The sequence below is a fragment of the Penicillium paradoxum genome, assembly GCF_028828445.1.
Source record: "Penicillium paradoxum strain IBT 22861 chromosome Unknown utg000007l_segment0_segment0, whole genome shotgun sequence".
Classification (NCBI taxonomy): domain Eukaryota; kingdom Fungi; phylum Ascomycota; class Eurotiomycetes; order Eurotiales; family Aspergillaceae; genus Penicillium; species Penicillium paradoxum.
Genome location: NW_026643185.1, coordinates 5,786,743 through 5,812,178, shown reverse-complemented (window position 1 = coordinate 5,812,178; position 25,436 = coordinate 5,786,743). Strand labels below are relative to the sequence as shown.

The following is a 25,436-nucleotide window of genomic DNA, read 5'->3' as shown; positions in this document are numbered from 1 at the left end:
ACTTTATCGTAGTAAAGGAGGTCCTAAGTAAGTACCTATATAGGGTTAATAAATAATAAATATATTATTATAGTATAAACTAATATTTTAGAAGATATTAGGGAGTTATAAATTAGTAAGGTTTATAGCTATATAGGCTTTCTAGGTATCGGAATTCTTAATAGAAGGTATAGTAAGATATTAATATAATAATATTTATTAATAAAACTAGAGATTAGACTAGATATAAGATACCCTTTATACTTTAGTATTAAGGGGGTAGTTATTTAACTTTATATAACTTAATAAAGGACTAAATTATAAAGAATTATATTATAAAGAGGTATATTTAGTAAAAGGTGCTAAAAGAAAGCGTAATCTATTTTTTTTATCTACTAAATTATTAGGATAAAGATATATTTTTATCTTACGCTATCTTCTTTATTATATTAAGTTAAAGAAGGTAGGATACGTATACTAAAGGTATAAATACTTAATATATTCGTAATATATTAAACCTATTAACCTTCTACTTATTATTCTATTTTACTTAGAAAAATTAAATATATTTATAATATATTAACCCTATCGACCTTCTACTTATTATTCTATTTTACTTAGAAAAATTAAATATATTCGTAATATATTAACCCTATTAACCTTACTCCTATTATTTACTATAATTAGTAAAGATATATTTATTTATAATATATTAAGGATATTACTAGGTTACCTTATATATCCTAGCTCTAAAATAGTAGGTAGTAGTAGGACCTCTATACGTATTATAATTAAATAAAAGATTATAACGGAAGTCTATAGGGGTAATAGGTTAATAATCTATTACTAATTACTCTATAGCTACCTATTAACTAAGTAAAGTTATTATCTAACTCTTCTATCTCTAGCTTATCTTTAAGGGGCGGTAGGTTAAACTCCTATAGATAATCGTACTTATTATATCGGGCGAATATTCTATACTCTATTAATAAATTAGTAATATATTAAATAGAGTGATTATAGGAAGAATAGACCCTTAGAAGCGTTATCTAGCTTATAAGTAATATAAGGGAACTTCTTTTTAGAGAACCTCTCTAGAAGTACCTCTCTTATATAGGTTATATTTACCTAGATAGATTAGTTAAATATTAAGTCCTTTATAATAAATTAAACTTATAGACGTAATACCCTTAATAGTCTTAAGGGGTAGGTTAAGTTTCTATTACTCTTATATAGTAATTCAGGCGTTAACTATATCTATAATAGATTAGTAGAATACTAATATTTATAACGATTATAGAAAGGAAACTAAGTTACGTGACTATAGTTATTATAGAGTGGGTCAAAGGTTTATAAGGTTTATAACTTAAAGACTCTCTAAAACTCGGTAATAGCGAGTTTCCTTTCCTCTTTTCCTTTATTTCTCTATCTTAGTATTTTCGTTAAATTATACTCTTTCTTAAAAGATCTAGCTTATAATATAATACTAAGACTACTCTTTAAAATTTATAAGATAGTATAGCTATATAGATTATTATTATAATTAATCCTAGCTCCGCCTTATCCTTACTTTTCGCCTTTTAGTACTAACCTTTAATCCTAATTAGATCCTAAACCTTAACCGAAAACTAGATCTACTTATTAAGATAGTAGATACCTAACGAACCGAAGATTATAGTAAGTAGTGAGCTATTATAAATAACTCTAATAAAGAACCTAAGGAGGAGAATATTCCTTAACCGACGACCCTAATTAACGATATAGTCCGACTTAAAGATACTAAAGAAGAGAAAGATAATATTAGAGAAGGTTCCTCTATATATATATATTTATAAAGAACTCCTACTAAAGATCGCTTTATAGAACTAGTAAAGGTATATAAATAATTTAAAGAGAAGGTTTCCTTCCTCTAAGCTAATAAGATTAATCTAGAGCTCCGCTTAGAATAAATAATATAGGAATAAGATAAAGCTATTATTTATAAAGACTTTACTATCTATAAATAAAGAGATCTTATTTTTTATCTTATTAATATATAATAGAGTATACTAACTATAAAGACTTCTACTTATAAGACTACTAAGATACCTAATACTCTAATATTTAGTAATAGAAAAAAAGTCTAATTTAAGACTTAAGAAACTATTATCTATTAGAAACTAAAAGCTAACATAGATTATTACCTCTTATCTATCTACTATAAACTCTATATATAAAGTCGCTATAAAAGAAAGACTTAGCTATATATTACTCTATAGATAAATATTAACTCTATAAACCCTTATATTAATATAAATAATATAATTAACTATCTATAAAGTATTTTTATAAATCTAAATCGATAAGTAGAGATATATACTATATACTATAAGCTTAAGATAAAGCCTAAGAAGAGTTTTATTAATTTCCTTATAGAATTTATATAGTTAGTAAAAAAAGCTATTATTATAGAAGAAAATAAAAAGTATAATTTATATTTAAAGCTTTTTTATCTCTTTTAAGGATAAGTTATATAGGTAGTTAACTTAGATAATATACTATTTAAAACCTTTATTTAGTATTATTAGAGAATATTATATAAGATTAATCTATAATAGGAAGCTAAGTCGAACTAAACTAGAATTTTAACTATTAGAAGTAGAAATACTATAACTACTATAACTATTTAGTCTTAGGGAATCTATATTAAGTAGGAATTAAATACTATTATAACTAGATTAATATCCGCTACTAAATAAGAGATATTAATAAAGAAAAGATAATATTTCTACTATAAGAAATAAGAATATATAATTTATAAATATCTAAAAAAGAAGATAAATCTAGCTATAATTACTATAAAAATTATATTTATTACTAATAAGATTAAAGCTCTTAAATTAGATACTAACTAAGAAAAAACTTATATTTAAGATAAATCTCTCTTTTAAATAGTAATACTATATTATTTTATCTATTAAATTTATAAAAGCTAATAAGTATCTTTAAAGATAGTTTAATTTTTAATATATAATTAATATATAATAGATAATCTTTTTATATTTTTACTCTAAGTAATATAGGAGTTAATAGTTATATATTTATAAATAAAGCGATAATCCTATTATTAGGTAAGTATTTTAGAATCTAAGTTAAATAGTTACTAAAGGAATATCTAGTAAAAGATTTTAATAGTAAACTTATAGCGCCTATTATATATATTACCTTTCTCTCTTTTATCGTTAATAGGAGGGTTTTATATTAAGCCCTAATATTTATAGCTAATTTTAGATAATATAATATAATTTTTAGAAGAATATAGTTTATTATATTTAATATCTTATTAGATTATAAGTAATATTAGATAATCTAGTCTAAAGAGAGATCTCTCTTTAATAAAGTAGTAAGTAAGATTATAATACTAATACTAAAGATTATCCTTTAGCTAGATAGGAATCTCGATTAAATTTATTAGATAGATATAGATTAAAGAGATAGGTTACTTAATAAAGATATTAAAAAGAAAGCTACTAAGTAGTCTATTTCCTAGTTAGAAAAAAAGGAATTAGAACTATTAGTATTAACTACTATTAATATTTATATAATTAGAAGGTCTATATTTAATAGATATAAGGTCTAATAATAAATAGGTATAAAGGATATTAAAATCTTTCTAACCTCTTTTAATAATCTAGATTATACTTTTAATATAAAGAAGAAAGCTACTAGAATAGAGAAGGATAATAATCTTAAAATCTCTAAGATTCTTTAGAAACTACTAAAGGAGTATTATAATCTAATATCTATATTTTTAAAGAGATAATCTAATAAGCTTCCTTCTTATTATCTAGGTATAGATTATAATATAATTCTAGAAGAAAAGGCTAGATCTAGATACTATCTATTTTATAAACTTTCTATTAAGGAATTATAAGTAGTAAAGAAATATATTATAGAAAACCTTAATAAAGGCTTTATTATACCTAGCTTATCTCTATATATATCTCTAATACTAATAGTAAAGAAGTCTAATAGAGGTTTATACTTTTATATAGACTTTAGGAAACTAAATAATATTATAAAAAAAGACTATTACCTATTACCTCTAATCGATAAAGTATTATAATAAACTAATAAAGTAAAATTTTTTATAAAATTTAATATTTAGTAGAGATTCTATTAGATCTATTTAATTTAAGCTACTAAAAAACTAACTATCTTCTAAATTTATTATAGATCTTTTAAATATAAGATAATACTATTTAGGTTAACTAATAGATCTATAACTTTCTAGAGATTTATAAATAATATACTATATAAATATTTAGATAAATATACTATAGTATTTATTAATAATATTCTAATCTATAGCGAGAACCTTAAAGACTATTAGAAGTATATATAGGAGGTATTAAACCGCTTATAAAAAGTAAGACTTTAAATAGTACTATATAAATATAAGTTTAGAGTCTAAAAAACTAAGTTTTTAGATTTTATTATTAGTACTAAGAGAATTAAAGTTAATCTAGAAAAGATTAGTATTATAAAAGACTAGAAAATCCCTATTACTATTAAAGGGGTTTAATCTTTCTTTAGTTTCTCTAATTTTTATTAAAAGTTTATTCTAAAATATAATAAGATTATAAAACCTCTTTACTATCTAATTAGATAAGATACTTAGTTTAAATAGATACTACTATATAAAGAAGCTTTTAATAAGTTAAAGGAACTACTAATAACTACTTTAATCTTATAGTACTATAATCTAGTGTTATCTACCTAAGTTAAGACTAATACCTCTAATAGTATTCTTAAAAGTATCTTAATATAATATTATAAAAATAGTTTCTAGTATCCTATTACTTTCTTCTTAAAGTTAATATAATCCGCGGAATTTAACTATAAAGTATATAATAAAAAGTTACTTATAATTATACGAACCTTATAGGAGTAGCGTATAGAGTTAGAAGATCTTATTTAAAGGGATTATTTCGGAGTTCTTATAGACTATTAGTCTCTAGAGTATTTTATAATAGTAAGATATCTAAATTAACGATAGATTTAATAAAGTGAATTCCTCTCTTGATTCTATTTTATAATTAAATATTATCTTAGAAAGCGAAATATTATCGCTAATACCCTCTTTAGGAAGGATATACTATATAAGGATAAGAGTAAGTTTATTATTTTACTCTCTTATAATTATCTTAAGGAAAGTATTTACCCTATCTTATTAGTATTAATATAGATAGCTATAAAAAAGATTATTAACTATATAAAATAAGTAAACTATATAAATATAGATCTCGAAGAGTTAAGATAAAAAGTATAAGATAGAGAGAATCTTTATTAATAGTTAGAGAAAGGACTTTTACTATTTAATAATAAGCTAAAGATACCTAATTAAGAGAATCTATATATTTAGTTATTAGATAAAGTCTATTATTAGTCTTTAGTTATATATCTAAATATTAAGAAGATAAAGAAGCTAGTCTCCGCCTATTATTATTAGTCTAAATAGACTAATAATATATAATAATATATAGATAACTATCTAATATATAAAAAGATAAAGTTATAAAGAGATAAGATATTTAGACTTCTCTATCCTTTATCTATCTCTAATTAATCCTAGTAGTATATTTTAATAGATTTTAGATTATTCCTAAAGGATTAATATAGTTCTAATATAGTATTTATAATTATAAACTATCTAAGTAAGTAACTAATCTTAATATTTTATTATAAGAATATAAATATATAATAAATAGTCTAACTTTTTATAGATTATATTATTTATATTTTAAGAATACTAGAGACTATTATATTAGATTAAGATAGATAGTTTATCTCTAAGTTCTAGATAGAGTTCTATTAAATACTAGGAATTAAAAGAAAACTATTAACTATATACTATCCCTAAACTAATAGCTAGAGTAAGATTATAAATTAGTATATAGCTTAGCGTTTTTATCTATATATAAAACTAAATTAAGATAATTAGTTAGAGATTTTACTTATAATTAATTTTATAGTATTTATTCTATTATAAGATACTATAAAGAAATCTCCTTTCTTTATAGAGAGAGGATATAAGCCTATAATAACCTTTAACTAGAAAGATCCTAAGTATATCTCTACTAATAAGTAAGGTATAGTAGATATACTCTTATAACTATAAGATATATAGTCTAAGACGAAGGAGTAGATTAATAAGTCCTAGAAACTCTAGATCTAATAAGTAAATAAATATTATTAAGAAGAGGATTTCGGAGTAGGAGATCGAGTTTTTATTATAATAAAGGATTAGTTACCTAACGGACCGAGTCGGAAATTATCTTACTCTATAAGTGGACTATATATAATTATAGAGAAGGTTAGGAATTTATATAAGTTAGATCTCCTAGGATTAATAAAGATATACCCTATTTTCTATCCTAGTAAACTATATAAAGCGTCGAAGACTAAGCTATTATAGGGGTAATATAAAGATCTAATACTACCTATTACGATAAATAAAACTAACGAATAGGAAGTTAGTAAGATCTTAGATACTCGTACGTATTATAGGAAGCTTTAGTACCGAGTAGAGTAGGTAGGATATAATATAGACCTATAGTAGTATCTAGTAGGTAATCTAAAAAATGTACTAGAAAGGGTTAAGGAATTCTATAAGAAATATCCTATAAAGCCCGGACCCCTAGTACGTATATACTACTAGATTAAAGCTATAGAAAGCGAGAAGTTATTATAGGATCACGAAGATAACGATAAGCTAGTATTTAGGGACTAAATATAATTTAGATAAGGGGGTATATATTATAAGCTAGATCTTTTAAGAAAGAGTGCAATTCAACGAAAATACTAAGATAGAGAAATAAAGGAAAAGAGGAAAGGAAACTCGCTATCGCCGAGTTTTGGAGAGTCTTCGAGTTATAAACCTCATAAACCTTTGACCCACTCTGCGATAACTATAGTCACGTGACTTAGTTTCCTTTCCACGATCGTCACAATATTAACTTTAGTAATTATTAATTTATTAATTCTAAATTAAACTTACCTTTTAATAGCTTAGTTACCTTAGTAAGAGGTCTTCCGCTAGGCTTCTTACTATCTTCGGTTTTCTATATAAGCCTCTTATAGACTTCGGGATACTTATTTTAAATATAGAACTTTAGATTAGTGAAGTTTAAGAACCGTATCTAATTTATTATTAATAACTTTACTAAAGTAAAGAATAGGAATATAAAGACTTACTTCGTTAGGATAGTTAGTAACCCTATAGAACGTTTCGCCGTAATATAGTAAGAATATACCCTCCTTTAATATATATTATTAGCGATTTAAAGTATTAATAATATATTAGATAACTCACTCTCTCCTTAAGGTTAGGCATAAGCTTTAGGTTAGCTACACTTAGCTCCTAATAATCGAGGTAAGGTTTGAATTTCTTTAGTGATAATATAATTGCGCTAGATAAGTAATTAGATTAATTATTAAATCCTGATGCGTAAAGGGTGTTACCTAGGTGGTAATTGGTTGGTGATGTGGAGAGGAAGGGTGGGGAAGAAAGAAGGTCCGGTATAGCTTAGAAATTAATTACTTCATACATAATATTATATGCTATCTGTCATGTGATTGTAATCTAATTATTTTTGCTCCACTTTTTGGGTGGGTCGTAGGTGAGGTCAGCTTTTGCGTCGTAGCTGAGCCCACCTACCCACTGCATATTTCCTACTAGAATACGGAGGTCCATATCAAAAGTTATTTCCCACGTAAATGTACGCTAGTAATATATTCGTCCAATTTGGGCAAAGTGGTTTTAAACTCAGTATGAGAGCTGTTTTCAATTTCTTACTTTCTCGACTTTCCCCCTATCATCTCCCCGTCTCTAGGTAATATCTAGAGCACCCATAAGCACCTATAAGCACTCCCTAGCAGCCCCTAGCAGCCTCTAGTAGCCCCCGATAGCCCCCAGTTATCCCCCCCCCCTCTTCATGCTCATTTCCACCTTCAAGTTCAATGATCCTGTTAATATGGCAGGGAACCCTCTCAATCCAACTCTGTATCTATTCTTACGGCAGTCTTTCCTACGCCTTTTCCCACTCGTAGATAGCAGGGTTGAATGATATTTTGATTATTAGGTGAAGTGTACCCCGTACTCCGTATAGGGCTTACAATGCTCATACCAAGCTAGTTTTTTATAGAAAAAGCAATTATGCTGGGTGGGAAATAACTTTCGATATGGACCTCCGTAGTGGATACAGAAATACAGAGATTTCAACTCCCTTGATTGGACCCCTATTTACTGAATACACCATCAGTTGACACAGGCAGCAATGCATATTCTAATTGAAACTGAACACTGGCCGCTATACACCTTCGCACATGATGCTTTACTCAAGGCGTATTTCTTTGTTCTCTTCCCCTCTCTTAGATTATCCCAACCCTTTGACGCTGGACACTTAGAACGAATACGCGAATCCTCTTCACTGTCATGTGAACAGCATGTGTCTGGCTTTCCCGGTCGTCCCCGACAGCACGTGGAGTTCATTCTCACCGGCTGCTCTGAAGCGTCCCGGGTGTCTCCACGAGCTCGATAGGTAGATCGAGCAGCAACAACTCTCACCCCTAAAGACATTCAGGGGAAAATGAGAACCCAAAGAATTAAGGAAATGAGTGGGTCATGGCTATAATATTAGATCCAAGGTTCCGATCCGGGCATCCCCTTCCTTACACTGCCGAAGATGAAGTCATCGATGTGTCAGCCTCAGCAAAAGGGCGAGCCCTAGAGGCTCTGAGCATTTAGATAGCAGGTCTTGGTACCTGAATGAGCAGAATTTCGATTTTACCTTTCATCTATTGACTGTATTGCCATGCTTACCCGGCCACTGAGCGCAATGCTCCCCCAGCAGCGCCAGGCCCTACGTCTGCGTGGTCCTTTACCTCATCTTGTCCTGCCCTCGAATTTTACAAGCACCCCTTCTCCTATAATTGCTCTGACAAGTCGCGCAACTGGTCGGAGATGCCTTGCAACCCAAGTTGAAACCTCCGCCGCACTTAGCAAGTCTGAGGACCGCAAAGAACGAGTTGTTATTCTTGGATCTGGCTGGGGCGGATACACCCTCTCGCGCAGGCTTTCCCCAAAGACCTATTCACCTCTCATTATCTCACCTCGCTCGTACTTCGTCTTTACTCCTCTCCTCACCGACACAGCCAGCGGATCCCTCGATTTCTCTAACATTGTCGAGCCTGTCCGTGACCCGCGAGCTAAAGTTGACTTTATTCAAGCAGCTGCGCGGGCAGTTGATCTGAAAAGGAAGACCATTCTATGTGAGGCAACGGTCGTTAAAAGTGGTGTCACGGAGTCACCCCGCACAGGTGAAGAGCACCGGAACACCGAGGAGGGCCCGGAGACTACAAACATGAATCCGATGCAAGAGCAGCGTCGATGGGAACAGGGTGAAACCTTCGAAGTGCCTTATGACAAGCTTGTCATCGCAGTAGGCGCTGTCAGCCGCACCTTTGGAACGCCCGGGGTACGAGAGAATGCAATGTTCTTCAAGGATATCGGAGATGCCAAAAGAGTCAAGCGCCGCGTACGGGAATGTTTCGAGCTGGCTGTCCTGCCAACCACCACCCCGGAGATGCGGAAATGGTTGTTAAATTTTGTGATTGTTGGAGCTGGACCAACTGGTATCGAACTTGCAGCGTCGCTGCGCGACTTCATCCAAGCGGATATGATGGCGCTGTACCCGGCTGTCAACGAACTTCCGAAGATTACACTGTTTGATGTAGCACCGAAGGTGCTTTCGATGTTTGACGAGTCACTTTCCCGCTATGCGATGGAGACTATGAGCAGCGAGGGCATTGATATCAAGACCTCCCATCATGTGAAAAGCCTTCGCTGGGGCCCGCCTGGTGCATCCCCGCCGTATGAGATGGATCCTAAGCGCTGCCTGACTCTTACAACCGAGGAAGATGGTGAGGTAGGCGTTGGCATGTGCGTTTGGGTAACAGGTAATGCCATGCCGAAATTCATCACCGAATCCCTTGATACAGTCGACCCATTCCCCTCAGACTCAGTCCACACCATCGAAAAGTCCTCCTCCTCTTCTGAAAATCCCGAGCAAGGATCCTGGAAATTCAAAAAGGCCCCCAGAAAAGGTCCTCTGCTCGTCGATGGCCATCTCCGCGTACAGCTGCAGAATGAATCAGGCCAGACAGCCGTTCTCCGGGACGTTTTTGCATTGGGAGACAACGCTATGCCCGAACCTGGTGCCCCGCCCGCAACAGCGCAGGCTACTTTCCAAGAGGCCAAGTGGCTGGGTGATCGGTTCAATAAACATGATCTTGATCAGGCCCGACCATTCTCTTTCCGCAATCTGGGCACGATGGCGTACATCGGCAGCGAACGAGCATTGATGCAAATCCCCCATGGGACCAACGGCAACTCACGAAAATATCTCCCAGAAGGTATCAAAGGACGCACTGCGGCGCTTGTTTGGAATACGGCGTACATCACCATGAGTATCAGCTGGCGCAATAAGCTGCGTGTAGCTTTCCGGTGGACACTGAACAAAATCTTTGGTCGGGATGTTTCGCGATTCTGAGATTGACATAGACGTTGAGAATACACAGGATACATATGGAATTAGAAACAATTTCAAATCCAGTCATGCACACGGTACCTGGTCTTAATGTTGACCTAGACATCTAAATTTAGAGCCCTGTCTAGATCCTCCCAATTCGTCGACAAACATAAAATACTTTGTTGTTGACTACATGTCTTGTGCTAGCTGGAGCTTTTGTGATGCAGAGAAAGTGAAGTGTCCATTGTACGAAACAGCATACACTCTAGGTAACCATATGGTTGATGAAGGGTACAACGTTGAAGCGATATCCCTCAAGCGAACCAAAAAAAGAGATTTAACGACAAACAGCATTCTCGTGAACATCTATAACAATTTCCCAACCCAACCAGTAGAAATCCAGTCCCATCAGTGACTACTCAGACTCAAGTAAATCTATATCCCAGTTAGTATGTCAACTCAAAGACCAAAGAATGAGACACGTACCTCATGACATAAGGGCAAATCTTCTCTCCGCCATAAGAAGTCCAGATAGCTTGTTCGCGAACCGGAGTTCCAGTTCGAGCCGCATTGATCATCCAACCCTTCTTGATATAGATACCCACATGAGCAACCTTATTCTTGCAATCACCACCAGTAGCCCAGAACAGCAGATCGCCAGGCTTAGCCTGCGAACGCGGGTACCGTTTGCCGAGCTTAGAATTATACTGATCCTGGGCAACACGAGGAATCTTCTTCTTCAATGCCTTGCAGACAGCAAACTGCGTCAGACCGGAGCAGTCAAAGCCTCCGCCGGAGGGACCCTTGCAGCCACCGCCGCCCCAGACGTAGGGGAGACCTTTCTTCTTCTGGGCTGCAGAGATGATGGCCTTTCCAGCCTTAGAGCCGCTGCTGCCTCCGCCACCGCTACCTCCACTGCTGCTGCATTTCTTGGTCACGTAGCCGTTGGTGCCGGTCTTCACGTAGTAGTCGGCTACATAGCAGCCGTCGGATGTCTTGTCCCAGATGTTGTTGCCTGAAACTGAGGTGCCGGTGGTTTGGCAAGATATAGTGACTTTGTGGCCTTTCTTGTATGTCCTGACACCGGAGTAGCTGGTTCCTGGGCCGGAGCGGCAGTTGACGGTGCTGCCAGTGATGGGGTAGCTGGCGGCGCTGACCGTTGTGATGGCGGCCGAGAGGGAAAGGGCGATGAGAGAAATGAAACGCATGGTGTATAACTTGGTTTTTAGCCTTGTAATAGAGAGTCGTTGTTTTCTGTATTCTCGATGCGCTGTGTTGTAGAAGATGTACTCGAATAGCGATGGACATCGCGGGCTTTATAGACGAACGCTCTCCACCATCTCTTCAAGAATATTCACAAACTATTTCCGTCGTCTTCGTGTTGATGAAGCTAAACGGGGATTCGTATTCCTCTCGTAGCAGAATCCCACCCTTCGTTCGTATCTCAGTCCCTGGTCTGACCTGATCACCGTAAACTTCACTGTAAAGAACTAGAAAGCGACCGAGATTGCCAGGATCATCGACAAAAATAACAATCTCGAGGTGATAAGTCGACACTAGCTGGAGGTTCAGTCCCTTTCTTCTCGTAAGTTCGTGTCCCTGCATTCATACTTCCCCGAAGGCCACTAACAACACGAAAAACACGAGAGTTGCTATTTATAGCCGTTGCAACTATCCTTCAGCCTCAAATGGAATAGCCGTATTTTAGCTCAAATTTCATGCATTTTGACGTTCCTCACGGCGATTGCCCGCATCTAAAAAGGAACTAGCTCGATGTTTATACGAATTGTTGCCTCGTATCAAACATAGGCCCGGGTCGGCTCCGGGCTAATCCTGGGTTATATAATAAATCAAGCACTCAGGTAAAGTCCCATGATTAGGTATACCTAATCATGAGATGGAATTTGATATGATAAGTTACTTAGGACATGTATCATTATTTAAAGCAGCATTCAGATAGGTTGCTGCAATAGAACTTGGAGAAAAAACACAATTTATCCAGAGAAGAAGACACTATCGGAGGTTAGGATCTAGCACTTGGGGATATGTACGAGTCAAATTTAACAAAGACGAGTAACTGCTGCCGTATCGTTGCATTGATACACCTTCTTCGGTGCGCGGCTTGAACTGCCTCTTAGGGTGCATTTCTATATGAAGATTTGTTCCTCGTATAGAACTCTGTCTAGGATGCCTAGAACTTTTTGTCTTGCGGCTCTTGATTAGCGAGATATAACCAAAAATATATCTGGGCAAAAGGAATTGTCTCCTTTCCGATACTGAATACATTCTATAAGTATAAACGAGAACGTAATCGGAATAGAAGGATAAGAGGCCATTGGCACACCCAACAGGCCAGAACGGTCCAGAGACAAAACACCGGACAAGTTTGCAATTGTGGGGCTGACTGTTAGACAAGCTCGCAAGCACTCACATTGAAAGTCGAAATATCTAATTTGCCTGGTTGATTTTCGTGATACCCTGTTTGCCCGAAGAGCGGGGGAAGTACCATCGTACTAAAGTCCCCGTGAACTTGAAACTGTCCATTAGACTCTCAAGTCCATCTCGATCGCCACACCACTCATCAAATCAACTCTCCTCCTGCAACCCCCAACATGTCAACCTCCCAGATCTACCCAGTCTACAAAGTCAAGTTGAAACTGGCGATCCAAGACCCAGACATGCCATCACCCCGCTACCACACCATACTCTTCGTCCAGACAAACGAGCCAGATCCGCGCAGCGGTATCAAGCACCACGTCACCGGGGATATTGTGGCTGGCATGCACTACGAGGCGGCAGCATACAACGACCCCGAGGCTGATGAGAACTTTGTTTCCAAGGAGCTCATCGGACATACCAGAGCTCTTAATTATCCTAAGAACTGGAACGATATTCTCAAGTCGATTCCGGCGCCCCCGAAACAGAAGGCCTTCAATAAAGTGACGATGAGGACTGAGCCGATTAAGAGTTGGGATCCCTTGGTTTTTTACGAGCCTGGAGAACCCCGTCAGCCTCTCATTAAATGTACGGAGTGGATTGAGGACCAGGCTATTCCAATATTGATCAATGCAGGGTTGATTCAGTGGAGACATGAGCGTATAGCTGGTGCGGAGGGTTAGAGAGATTGGTAATACCGCCTGGGCATATCTGCCATGTTTGGTGTGATTGTGCTCAGGTTGTTACTTCTAGCATCAAATACATCATCGTTCTATTTCCAGACCGGATACTAGCTATTATATGTATGAAAAACCAAGCTTACTCCCATTCGCTTATGATGTCTTATCAAAATCTCATTCAAAAATTAACCACCTGCTAGCTAGGCGCCAACCACGGCTGACTTCCGCTGTGGGTCCCGGTACGGCTTTAAAGTGTCTGGTACAAACCTTGGGGTCGGGCGTGCCAACCCTGGAACTCGAGAACTTGGAACCTTCCAAATATTGTAATAGCACTGGAAGTCTCTTATTATGCGAAAAAGCTAGATATAACTGAGGTAAATATCGGACACAAACCTTCAGAGGGTAAGGTTGCCAGCCGACAATCAGCAATTTGTGTAAACACATATACCCGTTCTTAGGAGAACAAAAGCCACCAAGTTCTTATATAAATCGTCCTCCATTGACTTACAAATTCACCAGATCTATAGATCTATAGATCAATATCTAGCAACCATGAATCCCACTTCGATACCCGACCAACTAGCCTCATCGGTCAAGCCATTCAAAGAGAACGAGCCCGGTTCACGAGAAGGTCTCATCGCACACAGCCGCGCAATAGTGACCGCACTCGAAATCCCAGGCGAATTCATCCAGCACACATTCTCTGGGTAGAGGTTAGATTCTTTTCAATGATGTAAACTACTAGCACTAAATCAACTCAAGAGCCCACCATCCACAGCCCGCCCAGTCAGCTATCATCCACATCGCCGTCGACATTCATATATCCCAACACCTCCAAACGCCGGCCCCACAGGCCTAAGCCCAGTAGCTCTATCCAAGAAAATGGAAGTGGACATCATCCTCCTTTCCCGACTTACCCGCCATCTCGTCGCCATGAACGTCCTCACCTTCCACTCCGGTGTCTTTCACAGAACACCACTAAGCAACGGCCTCGCAGAGGAACTTTATCAGCACTGTATCTCTATCTGCTATGATATTATGCGACTATCCATTGCCACCTTACCGACATACTTTAAAAAGCCGTATACCCTGGTGTTGCGGAGAGTCTGATTGAGGTTGAGTTGGTAATATGAAGTTTTGTTCGGAGTTCATCACCGACATTCTTTTCTCTTTCCAGAATACGATCTATTGCCGATCGAGTAAGTTGGTTTACAATGAGCAGGTCAAGTCTGAATGTACGTGTGAACGATCATAATGCGAGATATGATATTATGTATGGATCTCCAAGAGTGCAGGACAAATATATTAAAGCCTCGTTTTCCTCTGATAAATTCTTAGTTCATTCCCTGTGTTTTGCTTTTCCCTGCTTGACTCGCCGGTCATCTATCATCATTAAAACATAAAAAGCGATATCAATCCACGCATCCAGTCAGAGATATTGACTTAAATGGCCATGTTGGCGCACGTAAAGGCAGGTGTTGTAGAACCGGCATAATCAGCAATGATCGCCTCAACGGCAACGTACAGCCCAGGGCCCAATAAGAACAGTCCAGCAATAAAAACGAAAGCATGAAGCAAGGTCATGGTGGTCCTGCTCAGCCCGTTGAAAAGTGATCCCCGATGCAACTGCCAGTATGCAACGGCGAAGTAAATGAACCCGAAGAAGGAATCAAAGGCCGCGCCGACTAGAGAAAGGAAATCGCCCATGCTGGGAATGATTTCAGCAAAAACAAACCCAAGGACCCAGATACCAACCATCAGTAGGCCCCAGACACCCCATCCAACGAATGTGTGGCTATGCGCGTGACGGGAATTCCCTAGGATGCGAGTATAGATGAATTTTCCACTAACGTTAGCGTAGATCACGCCAATGACCAGAGTGGGCACAATCACGAAGCCGAATGACGCCTTCTTGTATGCCACCACTCCTAAACTGCCGAAGGCTGGTGCGGTGGCATATTGGCCCAGCAGATGGAAGCCAATGGTTGAAGGCACAATGAATAGAATGGCGGAGAGTATGGCTAGAACCGCCAGTGCTTTGGGGAAATCTTGCGGCTTTTCCATTTCGGAAATGAAAGTTGGGAACAGGATCTGAGGGACCCAGAGGAAGGTAATGTTCAGCACAGCGTTCAAACAGGCGATCCATGTAGTTCCTGGTAGAGGAAAAGCATAAGTCCTCACGGGTCCGGCTGTTGGGTAATCTCCATGGTACCCATATAGAGGGGCATCCTCAATACCAGCAAAGACAAGGAAGAGAATGATTGCGATACCCATACAGGCAGCTAGAAAATAGTCAGATGGCATTGATAGATAGGTTGAAGAAGGTACGATTGCTTACATGAAAACATTGACATCAGGCTAAGATGCTGCAATGTCCGGGGAGCGGACATGACAATTCCCATAATCATTGCAATGATTGAAAAGACAGCAGTGCACAATGTGTGGTCTGAAAGGGTGTTCAACACCTTTGCACCAGTCAACACGTGGAATCCGATGAGTAGGATGTTGTTCGCAAGCATCATGAATGCGGAGAAACAATAAGCGGCTTTACTCTGGCCAAAGATATGGTATCCAAAGTCACCTGTAGACGATCAAGATCTCAGTGCTCGATTCGAGTCGAAATCAGTATATTCGCATTGCCATAGACTCACAGATATCCATAATATGAGGATGTTTCATGATATACTTGTGCATTGTGATTGAGGTGAACCAGAAGAGCAGTCCCGATAGGACCATAGTAATGATCCCTGGAACCCACCCGAGAACACTGAAAAAGGTGGTCGTGTCAGCGTTAGGGGCACCAGCTATCTGAAGCAAGCGTTTACTCACGAGAGAGACCACGACTGGGCCATGATGGCCAAACAGACCTGCTCACCCGCAAGCAAGCAGGCTGTTTTCTGCCATGACATAGTTCGTAGCTTGATTTCATGTTGATGGTCTGGCGGCATAGCAATACTGTCAGCTTAAAGCGATGTACAACGCAGCTTCAACCCGTACCTGCGGCTACCAAGGCATTGATGGCATCACATGAATCACTTTCATCAACTTCGGTACCCAGAACATAGCCCTGCTCTTTCCTGTCATCCTTGGACATTTTGATGGCCAAGACCTCGAAACTATAGGAAATTAAGAGGAAATTCAGAAGATAAGATCGGCGGACCCTGCATTCGAAGGATGAGAGACAGACTGCACGTGGATTCAAGTCTTCCTTCTTTTTTTTTTTACATTTGCGCTAACATGTCGCCAACCTTAGCGCAGCGAAGAAGGCGAGGATGGCGCAATAATTAAGAGAATCGCGATATTAGCTCGAGTCCCATGGGGCGTTAGCTTGTTTTCGGCCACTCCGGGGGTCAGGGCTCATTGGATGGCGTGTTTTTCCGGACTTCTGATTGGTCGAACTGGTTGATTTAGCCCATCAAGGCACAATAAGCCAAAGGCAAATGCAAACAAGCCGACCCGCTCCTAATTACATCGCTTGGCAAGCTTGATTGCAATGTCGATGGCTGATTTTTCCGGTCCTCGCCATCGTTCGACTGGCTTTTTTGTATACCTAGGCATCTGGAAGGCCTCTCGTAGAGACCTCAATGCCAGGATGCAATCTGCTTATCTACACGGAGCATCGAGTTGAGACCTGAGGCAGAATTTAGTGGATTCAGACGAGAAATTGGCCCCCAAATAGGGAGAAATTTTCAAAATTAATTGTGGTCCTATGTGAAAATTCATTGGAGGGATTCACAGCTTTGCGCTTGGCAAGTTTGACTGTCCCTGCACCGCACGATCGACAATTTCCATGGCCTGGGAAAGCTGATAATCGTGCAGCTTAGGAGTGACGATCTGCACACTAAGAGGGGAGCCGAGATAGAGGCGGCGGTCAACTGTTTTCTCGTCCCCTGCAAAATAAAAACAAATTAGTCACAGTCGGTAAAAACACTGAGCAATAGTATTGGCATATTGGCACTTACAGAGCTTGCGATTGGCTTTGTCCCAGCTTCCCAATACAGGCGCCTCCATTTCCCGTCCAATCTCAAGATCGGATTCTGTAAATGAGCGGACAGGAACCACGCCGGCAGGGTAGTCCAGCAGGACGAAGGTCGAGGTGTACCCGACTGCATTGTAGCGATCGATCTCGGGGACAGGGTGCGGGGCCACAGGGCAGATGATGGCGTCTACGCGTCGAGCTACAGATGAAGCCTGCGGGGACAGTGTCCACATCTTCATCATCTCCTTCTCCACTTCAGCACGCTGAGCCTGCAGCTTGGCCAATTGAACCACTGTCAGCGCCTTGCCGCGTTTCATTCGACCCTGCAACCATGGAATAAGGTCCTCATCCATACTCTCGATGAGATCAAGCATGTGCGACCCATCGTCGACGCCCATCAGCCGGCCAGCCAGGGCTTGGCATGTAGGCAAGACCGGGGGGAGTGGAATATCGACAACTTCAACACCGGGTGTACGGCGGAGAATGTTAGCAACTTCGTTTAATATGCGTGTAATCGGTGGCAGAGGCGTGACGACGCCATCTGTCTTTAAAACACCGATGGTGAAGTTGCGCGGAGGAGCAAGCGAGATCGATACTGAGGATGAAGGCCAAGAGCCCGGGATGCAATCTTCACCAAATAGTTCCGCACGAGGTACAATCTCTGCCATAATAGCGTTCAAATCTGCAACAGATCGAGCTATCGGCCCAGCCACAGCCTGAAGAGCGATCCGGCCCTTGCCTTCAATCTGGCCGTTCTGTTGGCCTCCGAAGGGCACGCGTCCATTACTCGGTTTGAAGCCATAGATACCGTGGCACATAGCCGGCACGCGAATGCTACCACCGATATCCGTGCCAAAGCCTACCATGGACCCGCGCATAGCGACCAGTGCGCCCTCGCCGCCGGTGCTGCCACCAGCGGTCCATTTTCGGTTGAGCGGGTTAAGCGTGCGGCCGAAAAGGTGGTTGCAGCTATCCAACGTTGCAAGTGTCTGAGGGATGTTCGTCTTGGCAATCACTACTGCGCCAAGGGACTCCAGCAAGTCTACCAGTGGAGCATTGGCTGTTGCGGGCTTGAATGCTAGCGCAGATAATCCGATGCTTGAATCCACTCCTTTGACATTATAGGAATCCTTCACTGACACTGGGAGACCATGTAAGGGGCCGAATGGGGTGCCCGTACGTTGGAGGTGATCATCCAGCTCCCGGGCCCGTTGCAACGCGCGGTCAAAAAGAGGCTCGGTTAGACAGCGTGTGAGCTGGTGGGCAACGGCTGCTCTCTAATTATTCAGAGACATATTAGTATTGATTGAGAGCTATCACGTCAATATACAATCGCATACCTTACAGAAGCTTCGCACCACGTCCTCAGCCTTTCGTCGACCCTCCGCCATTTCCCCCACTAGCCCCCGCACATCGTATTTTTCTGTAATTTCCAGCTCCTCAAAGGTGAGTAGACCGCACGTCCGTGGAATATCCATCACACCAATTTGTTGGTAAGCTTTGGGGCCGACCGTGATCGACTCGGCAATGGAGAGCATCCCCTCGGGGATGACGTGTGCGGGCAACCGCCATTCGGTAGGGATAGCTGCGGCGAGCTCAGCTTGCTTGCGTTGGGCAACTGCCACGTAACGGGGCTGTTTGGAGGTCATGATCGATGTGCGGTGTGAAAAGACACGAAGAGAGTTGGATTTGAATGCGGGATGCGGAGAGTGCGGGGAACAACAACCTCGGCCCGCGCAGAAATGGCCAGGTACAGGCGCATGGACGACATTCTCGATCCTGGTGATTCCGAGGTTTGATATTGTCGCAGATTCAATTGAATTTGTAGAATGATGTGTTCGGGCAATTGAGGATGTTGGACGTACGTAAGTTGGGGCAGGTTATAACTATAGAAATTTTACTAGAGTCATTCAACAGATTGTGATCTGAGATGATTGAGAAAAAGAAAAAGAAAAAGGGTTTATAGAACTCGGAGGAACAGACAGTTTATTGGGTAAAAGTTTTCTATATACCGGCGAAATTGCCCAAGCACAACCAGGATGAGAAATACCTATCTGCGATCTTTACATTCCAGCAATGATCATGCTCTATCATGAATAAGGAAGGGTCCAAACACATAATTCTATAGTCTCCCCTTGAGCAAAGCTCCACCATCCGTGGGAATGACCACTCCGTTCAAATGACTCGAGGCCCTGGAGCCAAGGAAGACAACCAAACCAGCAATATCATCGGCTCTGCCCAAACGGCCATTGGGAGAGTACTTTTCAAGACGCTTCGGGCCGCCCTTTGCATCGATAAGCACGCTAGCCATCTTGGAGGGATAGAATCCCGGAGCGATTGCGTTGGTCAAGACGTGACGGGGTCCAAGCTCGACAGCCAGATTCTTCGCCAGATGGATAGCAGCTGCCTTGGAAGCAGAGTATGATGGGGTTGCGTATTCGCCGATACTGCCAATTCCGATTCCGGCCACAGAAGCAGTGATAATAACACGCGCTGGGTCATCGATGGTTGCCTTTGCTGTGAGAAGCGGAGTAAATCTAGTTCGGTGTTAGGATCGCGTCTTGTCCCTGGTTTTGACTATAACCACTTACTTCTGGATTGTGTAGAATACACTCTTCACATTCAGATCCATGACCTTGGAGAACATCTTCTCGGGGTGGGTATCGAATTTCTCGCCCCATGTTGCGCCGGCATTGGCGAAGAGGATATCCACCCGATCTGTGGTCTTACCCACCTCGGCGACAAGTCGATCTAGCTCTGCCATGTCTGAGCTGTCGGCCGGCACCGAAATGGCCTGTGCGCCCGGTCGCTTGTTGGGGAGCGCATTGAGGGCGGCGACTGCCTCGTCGCAAGCCTCCTTCTTGCGGGAAGTGATGTAGACTTTGGAGCAGCCAGCTTGAAGAAGACTGCATACTTAATCTATGAGCATATGTTCTTAAGAGTAATAAACACCAAATTGAAGACAAATACATACCCCGAAGCTGCGTGCAGTCCCAATCCTCGGGAACCGCCTGTGACAACAGCGACCTTGCCCTCAAGGGAGAAGATGTCGGAGAAGCTGGAGAGCTTGACTTGTTCCTCGACCGACATTGTGTGATTGATTGACTCTCTATTGTATGGGAAAAGAGAAATAAAAAGGGAAACCAATGTAGCTGCTTCTGGGCTTAGATATCTTTGTCCTCAAAGCCGAACTGGCCGAGGCTTTTGAATCGCCCAGCTCTAGTACCCCGCACGCAGGCCTGGGGTATTTGTCATCTGGCTCAATTAGGCATCAGTCTCATGTAAACAGCTAGTAGCCCTGCAGGTCTTCGAGGATCATGAATTTCTGTTGGTTGGATGAATGCGTTGGTGGGTTTCGACGGGCAATCATGAACGCCGTTCATGAACGGTGAAGGCTAGCAACTAGCGAACCTCCGAGAGTATGAAAGGGACCACAACAATCAGGTGTCATTTTTCGAATAAGAAGCAATGTTTTTCCTTTGATAATATGACCTACCGAACATATTATTCGTTGGGTATCTTATAAATTGCTCCTTGCATATACGTCTTGCAGGTTTCGCGAATTGCGAGTCGCAGATACCACGTATAGCTCCGATGGGTCCCATAGGGCCCGAGTGTGGTTTAACACTGCCTTGATAACTTGATATTGGGCTATGAAGTGATCAATAAAGTGTTCAGTTCAATCTTAAGAGAGATTGCTTATCATATCAAAGTGCAAGAAATCACATCATGAGCAGATTTAGTGAAAATATGCTCAATCCAACTCATCCCACTTTTCCGCTGTGGATATACTACCTTGGTGGCCTCAGAAAACGTGCTCTCGCGTCATTGAAGAGGGGCATTTATTCAAGGGACCCTGATGGCCTATTTCTTGTTAGCAATTCATTTCTTCCACTCTTGTCTTCTAAACACTTGACACTCACTCGCCTTTCAACATATCACCATGGCCGCTCAGACTCACACTCTCCTTCCTCTTCCCTATGCCTACGATGTAAGCCTCCAGTGATGGTTCCTCGGGGTCTCCTGGACACTTAGACTAATACCCTGCAGGCATTGGAACCCGTCATCTCCAAGCAGATCATGGAACTCCATCATCAGAAGCACCACCAGACATACATCAACAATCTTAATGCAGCACTCTCCGCTCAAGCATCGGCGACCCAATCAAACGATGTCTCATCCTTGATTGCACTGCAGCAAAAACTCCGCTTTAACGGCGGTGGTCACATCAATCATTCCCTGTTCTGGAAGAACCTGACTCCCCCGGCACACCAGGAAACGACATCGGGGGTGCGCCGGTTTTGCGTGATGCTGTTCTCTCCCGCTGGGGATCCCAGGAAGCTTTTATCAAGGCATTTAACGCCGAGCTTCTCGGTCTCCAGGGTAGTGGCTGGGGATGGTTGGTGAGCAAAGGCGGTGCCAAGGGACGACTTGAGATTACCACTACCAAGGACCAGGACCCTATCAATGGACCTGATGTGCCTGTCTTTGGGGTGGATATGTGGGAGCATGCATACTATCTCCAGGTATTATCCCCCTTTGACTCTCCTTGTACAGAGACATAGGCTGACTTGAATTGGATATAGTATCTGAACAACAAAGCTGGCTATGTTGATGGTATTTGGAAGATCATTAATTGGGCGGAAGCGGAGAAACGCTACACTGCTGGCGTAGAGAACCCGCTGAAGCTATGAGCTCGAAAATAGGTCAAATAGTCTGCACCTCCCTTCTAGAATTTGATTTCAGCGTTCCAACGCTTTACTGAAGAGACATGGCAATCCCGGTCTATGTAAGATGATTAAGTACGCCTATTATGCTTATGATCTATGTGATATGGAGATTCTTCAATTGTACCCAACCACCCCAATCCCCAGGATTGAACCCCCTTGCTCCCTCACTGTGACTTGTCGACCAATGACACCCTTCTCCGAGACGCCCAGGTCCAGCCGTTCGGGCAGCTCGAATTCCATTTCCGTCGGATGAGCCGATTGCAAGTTCTTATCCTGCTTCATGTCCAATTGGAATTGGTAAAGCGGAGAGCTTGACTGTGAGGTAGAGATATCGCCGTATTTTCTAAGATAAATCATGAGCCCTTAATGTCCGGTTGAATTCGGCTGCAGAGCATAATGAAAACTTACTCAATGCGCATATCAACATTCCCATATCCACGAAGGGCACGATATGTCTCTGGGTCTTCAGTTCGGAGGATTGCTCTTGTTTTCTGGTTCGTTGCATCCGCATCGCGGAAGAAGAGAGAATATGATGACATTGAGGTGGTTGACGACGATGAGAATGAGGATACTGATCCTGGTGATGAAGACAATGATGCCTCCGATGCGCTCGAGTTCGAATGGGTCTCTTGTGGGAAGAGGACGGCGATAGTCCCCCCGAAGGTTGGACGGTTGGTTTCTCCACACATTGTGATCTATAAGAGCGAAGAGGATGAAATGAGAGGAGATGAACAAGGATTTATATGTAGAGAGTTCTATTGAATGTGCAATGTAAATGAAAAGAGGATAACCCAGGAAGACCTGCCATATAAATAGGCACACCCGCAAGGTGCTCAGCTCCCAAGGTGAGGGCGATCGAGCACGAGTGAGCACATTAAAGTGGATGCTCAAATCTGCTCATGTGGGCCTTGCTGCCTCAGGAACGAATATCTGCCTCAGGCATGAATGGCTCTCGAACTCTGGCTATTTATAACCTCGAAAATCTGCATATGCTACATTGTGGTATAGGCGCTTAAACAATGACCGATTCGATCAAAGTGGCCTGATGGGAAGGACTCGGGCGGCGTTGGGCAACCATGCCCCTCCTCTCCCCAACAACACCCCACCAGCAAAATGACCCAGCCATCAGAGGACTATTATGATCTCGGAGAATATCGTCGTGCCGTGAGCACAGTGAATCAGGATGCTCAGATTTGGTTTAGTCGCGGCCTGATTTGGGCCTACGCTTTCAATCACGAGGAATCCGTCCGATGTTTTGAAAAAGTTGTCGAGCTGGACCCGACATGTGCCATGGGATACTGGGGCATTGCCTTTTCCCTAGGACCTAACTATAACAAGCCGTGGCAGCAATTCGATGGACAAGATCTCGTCTCTACTACGACGCGCGCCCATCGCGCGATCTTAGAGGCGAAGAAACACGCTCCCGCTGTGACACCATTGGAGAATGCGCTTATCGATGCATTGCAGCAGCGGTATCCGCAAGAACAACCCGCAGAGGACTGTTCAGATTGGGATAAGAACTATGCCGAGGCAATGACATCAGTATACAAGGATTACCCGGATGACCTGGACGTGACTGCTCTCTACTGCGATGCGCTGATGAACCTGACACCATGGGGTCTGTGGGACATCAAAACGGGCGAGCCTATGCCCGGCGCGAAACCCCTCGATGTGAAGAAAGCGCTAGACCGAGCTCTTGAAGAAGACGATGCATTCTACCACCCTGGTATTTTGCACCTTTACATCCATCTAGTGGAGATGTGTTCTACGCCTGAAATCGCCCTGTCAATAGCCAGTGAACTGCACGGTCTTGTCCCTGATGCTGGTCATCTGGAACACATGCCCTCCCATATCTATATCCTCTGTGGGGATTACAAAGGCGCCGCGGCTGCTAACTCCGCTGCTATTCGCGCAGACGAGAAGTTCCTCGCGACCCAGCCCGTGGGCCATACCTATAACCTCTACCGTGCACATAACTATCACTTCAGGATGTATGCCGCCATGCTGGGCGGGCGATCGAAGGTCGCTCTTGAAACGGGCGCGCAGCTCGCGAGCATCATTACCGAGCCTCTTCTGCGCATCGAGTCTCCGCCGATGGCCGACTGGCTGGAAGGGTTTGTCGCGATGCAAATGCACGGGTTCATCCGCTTCGGCCGCTGGGAGGATATTCTTGCTTCGGAGCTGCCGGTCGATGCGGAGCTATATTGCGTCACGACTGCCATGATGCACTATGCAAAGGGTGTTGCGTTTGCCGCTACAAGTCGTGTCGTGGAGGCGGAGGCAGAGCGAGAACGCTTTCTGCGAGCCATGAAGCGTGTCCCCGCTTCGCGGATGCTGTTTAACAATCGCTGTATCGATATTCTTGGCGTTGGCGAGGCGATGCTGGATGGCGAGATTGCTTATCGTCGCGGCGAGTACAATACTGCGTTTTCATACCTCCGGGATGCTGTTAAGCGGGATGATTCGCTGCCGTATGATGAGCCATGGGGCTGGATGCAGCCGGCTAGGCATGCGTTGGGCGCATTGTTGCTGGAGCAGGGCCGTGTCCAAGAGGCTGCTGATGTATACGCTGCGGACCTGGGGATTGAAGATACAATACCTCGTGCTTTAAGGCATCCAGGAAATGTGTGGGCCTCGCATGGCTATCATGAGTGTATGGTCAAGCTCGGTCGGAAAAGTGAGATTCATACATGGGCCCAGCTGCTGAGGGAGCGCCTAGCTTGGGCGGATGTGCCTATCAAATCCTCGTGTTTCTGTCGGCTGAGGACAGGATGATGTGACGTTGTTATTCTGGATTTGCATTTTAAGCTCATTGAGTACCGATTGAATAGTGCTTTTCTGGGACAGGAATATACCCAATCATACAAAGATGAGAAGTTCCAGCTTCTGCAGTGGTTCTGGAAGGATTTCTACATCCGCAGTCTATACTCTCCGTGATAAGGAAGAGCGATGTTACAACCCATGGATCTCCTAGCTTGTTATCATCGCTTCACATAGCCCAGGGGTACAATACATGCAAGATTATTATGGAAAAGTGCATGCATTTGAAGAGCTAGGGGAC

General features: G+C 41.5%; 9 protein-coding genes across 9 annotated transcripts; 4 read left to right on the top strand and 5 right to left on the bottom strand.

The window, feature by feature from the left end:
- Positions 1–8,834: 8,834 nt before the first annotated feature.
- N7457_009653 (putative pyridine nucleotide-disulfide oxidoreductase) lies at positions 8,835–10,571 on the top strand (the record flags this gene model as incomplete). Its single annotated transcript, XM_057180696.1, has 1 exon — positions 8,835–10,571. The coding sequence occupies one exon, from the start codon at positions 8,835–8,837 to the stop codon at positions 10,569–10,571; it is 1,737 nt and encodes a 578-aa protein (XP_057029082.1).
- A 404-nt stretch (positions 10,572–10,975) lies between these two features.
- Positions 10,976–11,758, bottom strand: N7457_009652 (C40 family peptidase; the record flags this gene model as incomplete). The annotated part of the gene is made up of 2 exons (XM_057180695.1): positions 10,976–10,985; positions 11,037–11,758. 2 exons carry the CDS (start codon positions 11,756–11,758, stop codon positions 10,976–10,978), a joined length of 732 nt encoding a protein of 243 aa, XP_057029081.1.
- A 1,404-nt stretch (positions 11,759–13,162) lies between these two features.
- On the top strand, positions 13,163–13,669 carry N7457_009651 (uncharacterized protein; the record flags this gene model as incomplete). The annotated part of the gene is made up of 1 exon (XM_057180694.1): positions 13,163–13,669. The coding sequence occupies one exon, from the start codon at positions 13,163–13,165 to the stop codon at positions 13,667–13,669; it is 507 nt and encodes a 168-aa protein (XP_057029080.1).
- Positions 13,670–15,109: 1,440 nt separating this feature from the next.
- On the bottom strand, positions 15,110–16,760 carry N7457_009650 (Amino acid transporter transmembrane; the record flags this gene model as incomplete). The annotated part of the gene is made up of 5 exons (XM_057180693.1): positions 15,110–15,948; positions 16,005–16,247; positions 16,318–16,433; positions 16,496–16,604; positions 16,664–16,760. 5 exons carry the CDS (start codon positions 16,758–16,760, stop codon positions 15,110–15,112), a joined length of 1,404 nt encoding a protein of 467 aa, XP_057029079.1.
- Positions 16,761–17,398: 638 nt separating this feature from the next.
- N7457_009649 (putative general amidase) lies at positions 17,399–19,294 on the bottom strand (the record flags this gene model as incomplete). The annotated part of the gene is made up of 3 exons (XM_057180692.1): positions 17,399–17,556; positions 17,629–18,922; positions 18,986–19,294. 3 exons carry the CDS (start codon positions 19,292–19,294, stop codon positions 17,399–17,401), a joined length of 1,761 nt encoding a protein of 586 aa, XP_057029078.1.
- Positions 19,295–19,767: 473 nt separating this feature from the next.
- N7457_009648 (oxidoreductase, short-chain dehydrogenase/reductase family) lies at positions 19,768–20,735 on the bottom strand (the record flags this gene model as incomplete). Its single annotated transcript, XM_057180691.1, has 3 exons — positions 19,768–20,182; positions 20,237–20,551; positions 20,620–20,735. The coding sequence occupies 3 exons, from the start codon at positions 20,733–20,735 to the stop codon at positions 19,768–19,770; spliced, it is 846 nt and encodes a 281-aa protein (XP_057029077.1).
- Positions 20,736–21,588: 853 nt separating this feature from the next.
- N7457_009647 (superoxide dismutase) lies at positions 21,589–22,339 on the top strand (the record flags this gene model as incomplete). Its single annotated transcript, XM_057180690.1, has 4 exons — positions 21,589–21,636; positions 21,696–21,935; positions 21,983–22,171; positions 22,232–22,339. The coding sequence occupies 4 exons, from the start codon at positions 21,589–21,591 to the stop codon at positions 22,337–22,339; spliced, it is 585 nt and encodes a 194-aa protein (XP_057029076.1).
- Positions 22,340–22,489: 150 nt separating this feature from the next.
- Positions 22,490–23,064, bottom strand: N7457_009646 (uncharacterized protein; the record flags this gene model as incomplete). Its single annotated transcript, XM_057180689.1, has 2 exons — positions 22,490–22,718; positions 22,784–23,064. The coding sequence occupies 2 exons, from the start codon at positions 23,062–23,064 to the stop codon at positions 22,490–22,492; spliced, it is 510 nt and encodes a 169-aa protein (XP_057029075.1).
- A 424-nt stretch (positions 23,065–23,488) lies between these two features.
- N7457_009645 (TPR domain protein) lies at positions 23,489–25,150 on the top strand (the record flags this gene model as incomplete). The annotated part of the gene is made up of 1 exon (XM_057180688.1): positions 23,489–25,150. The coding sequence occupies one exon, from the start codon at positions 23,489–23,491 to the stop codon at positions 25,148–25,150; it is 1,662 nt and encodes a 553-aa protein (XP_057029074.1).
- Positions 25,151–25,436: the final 286 nt, after the last annotated feature.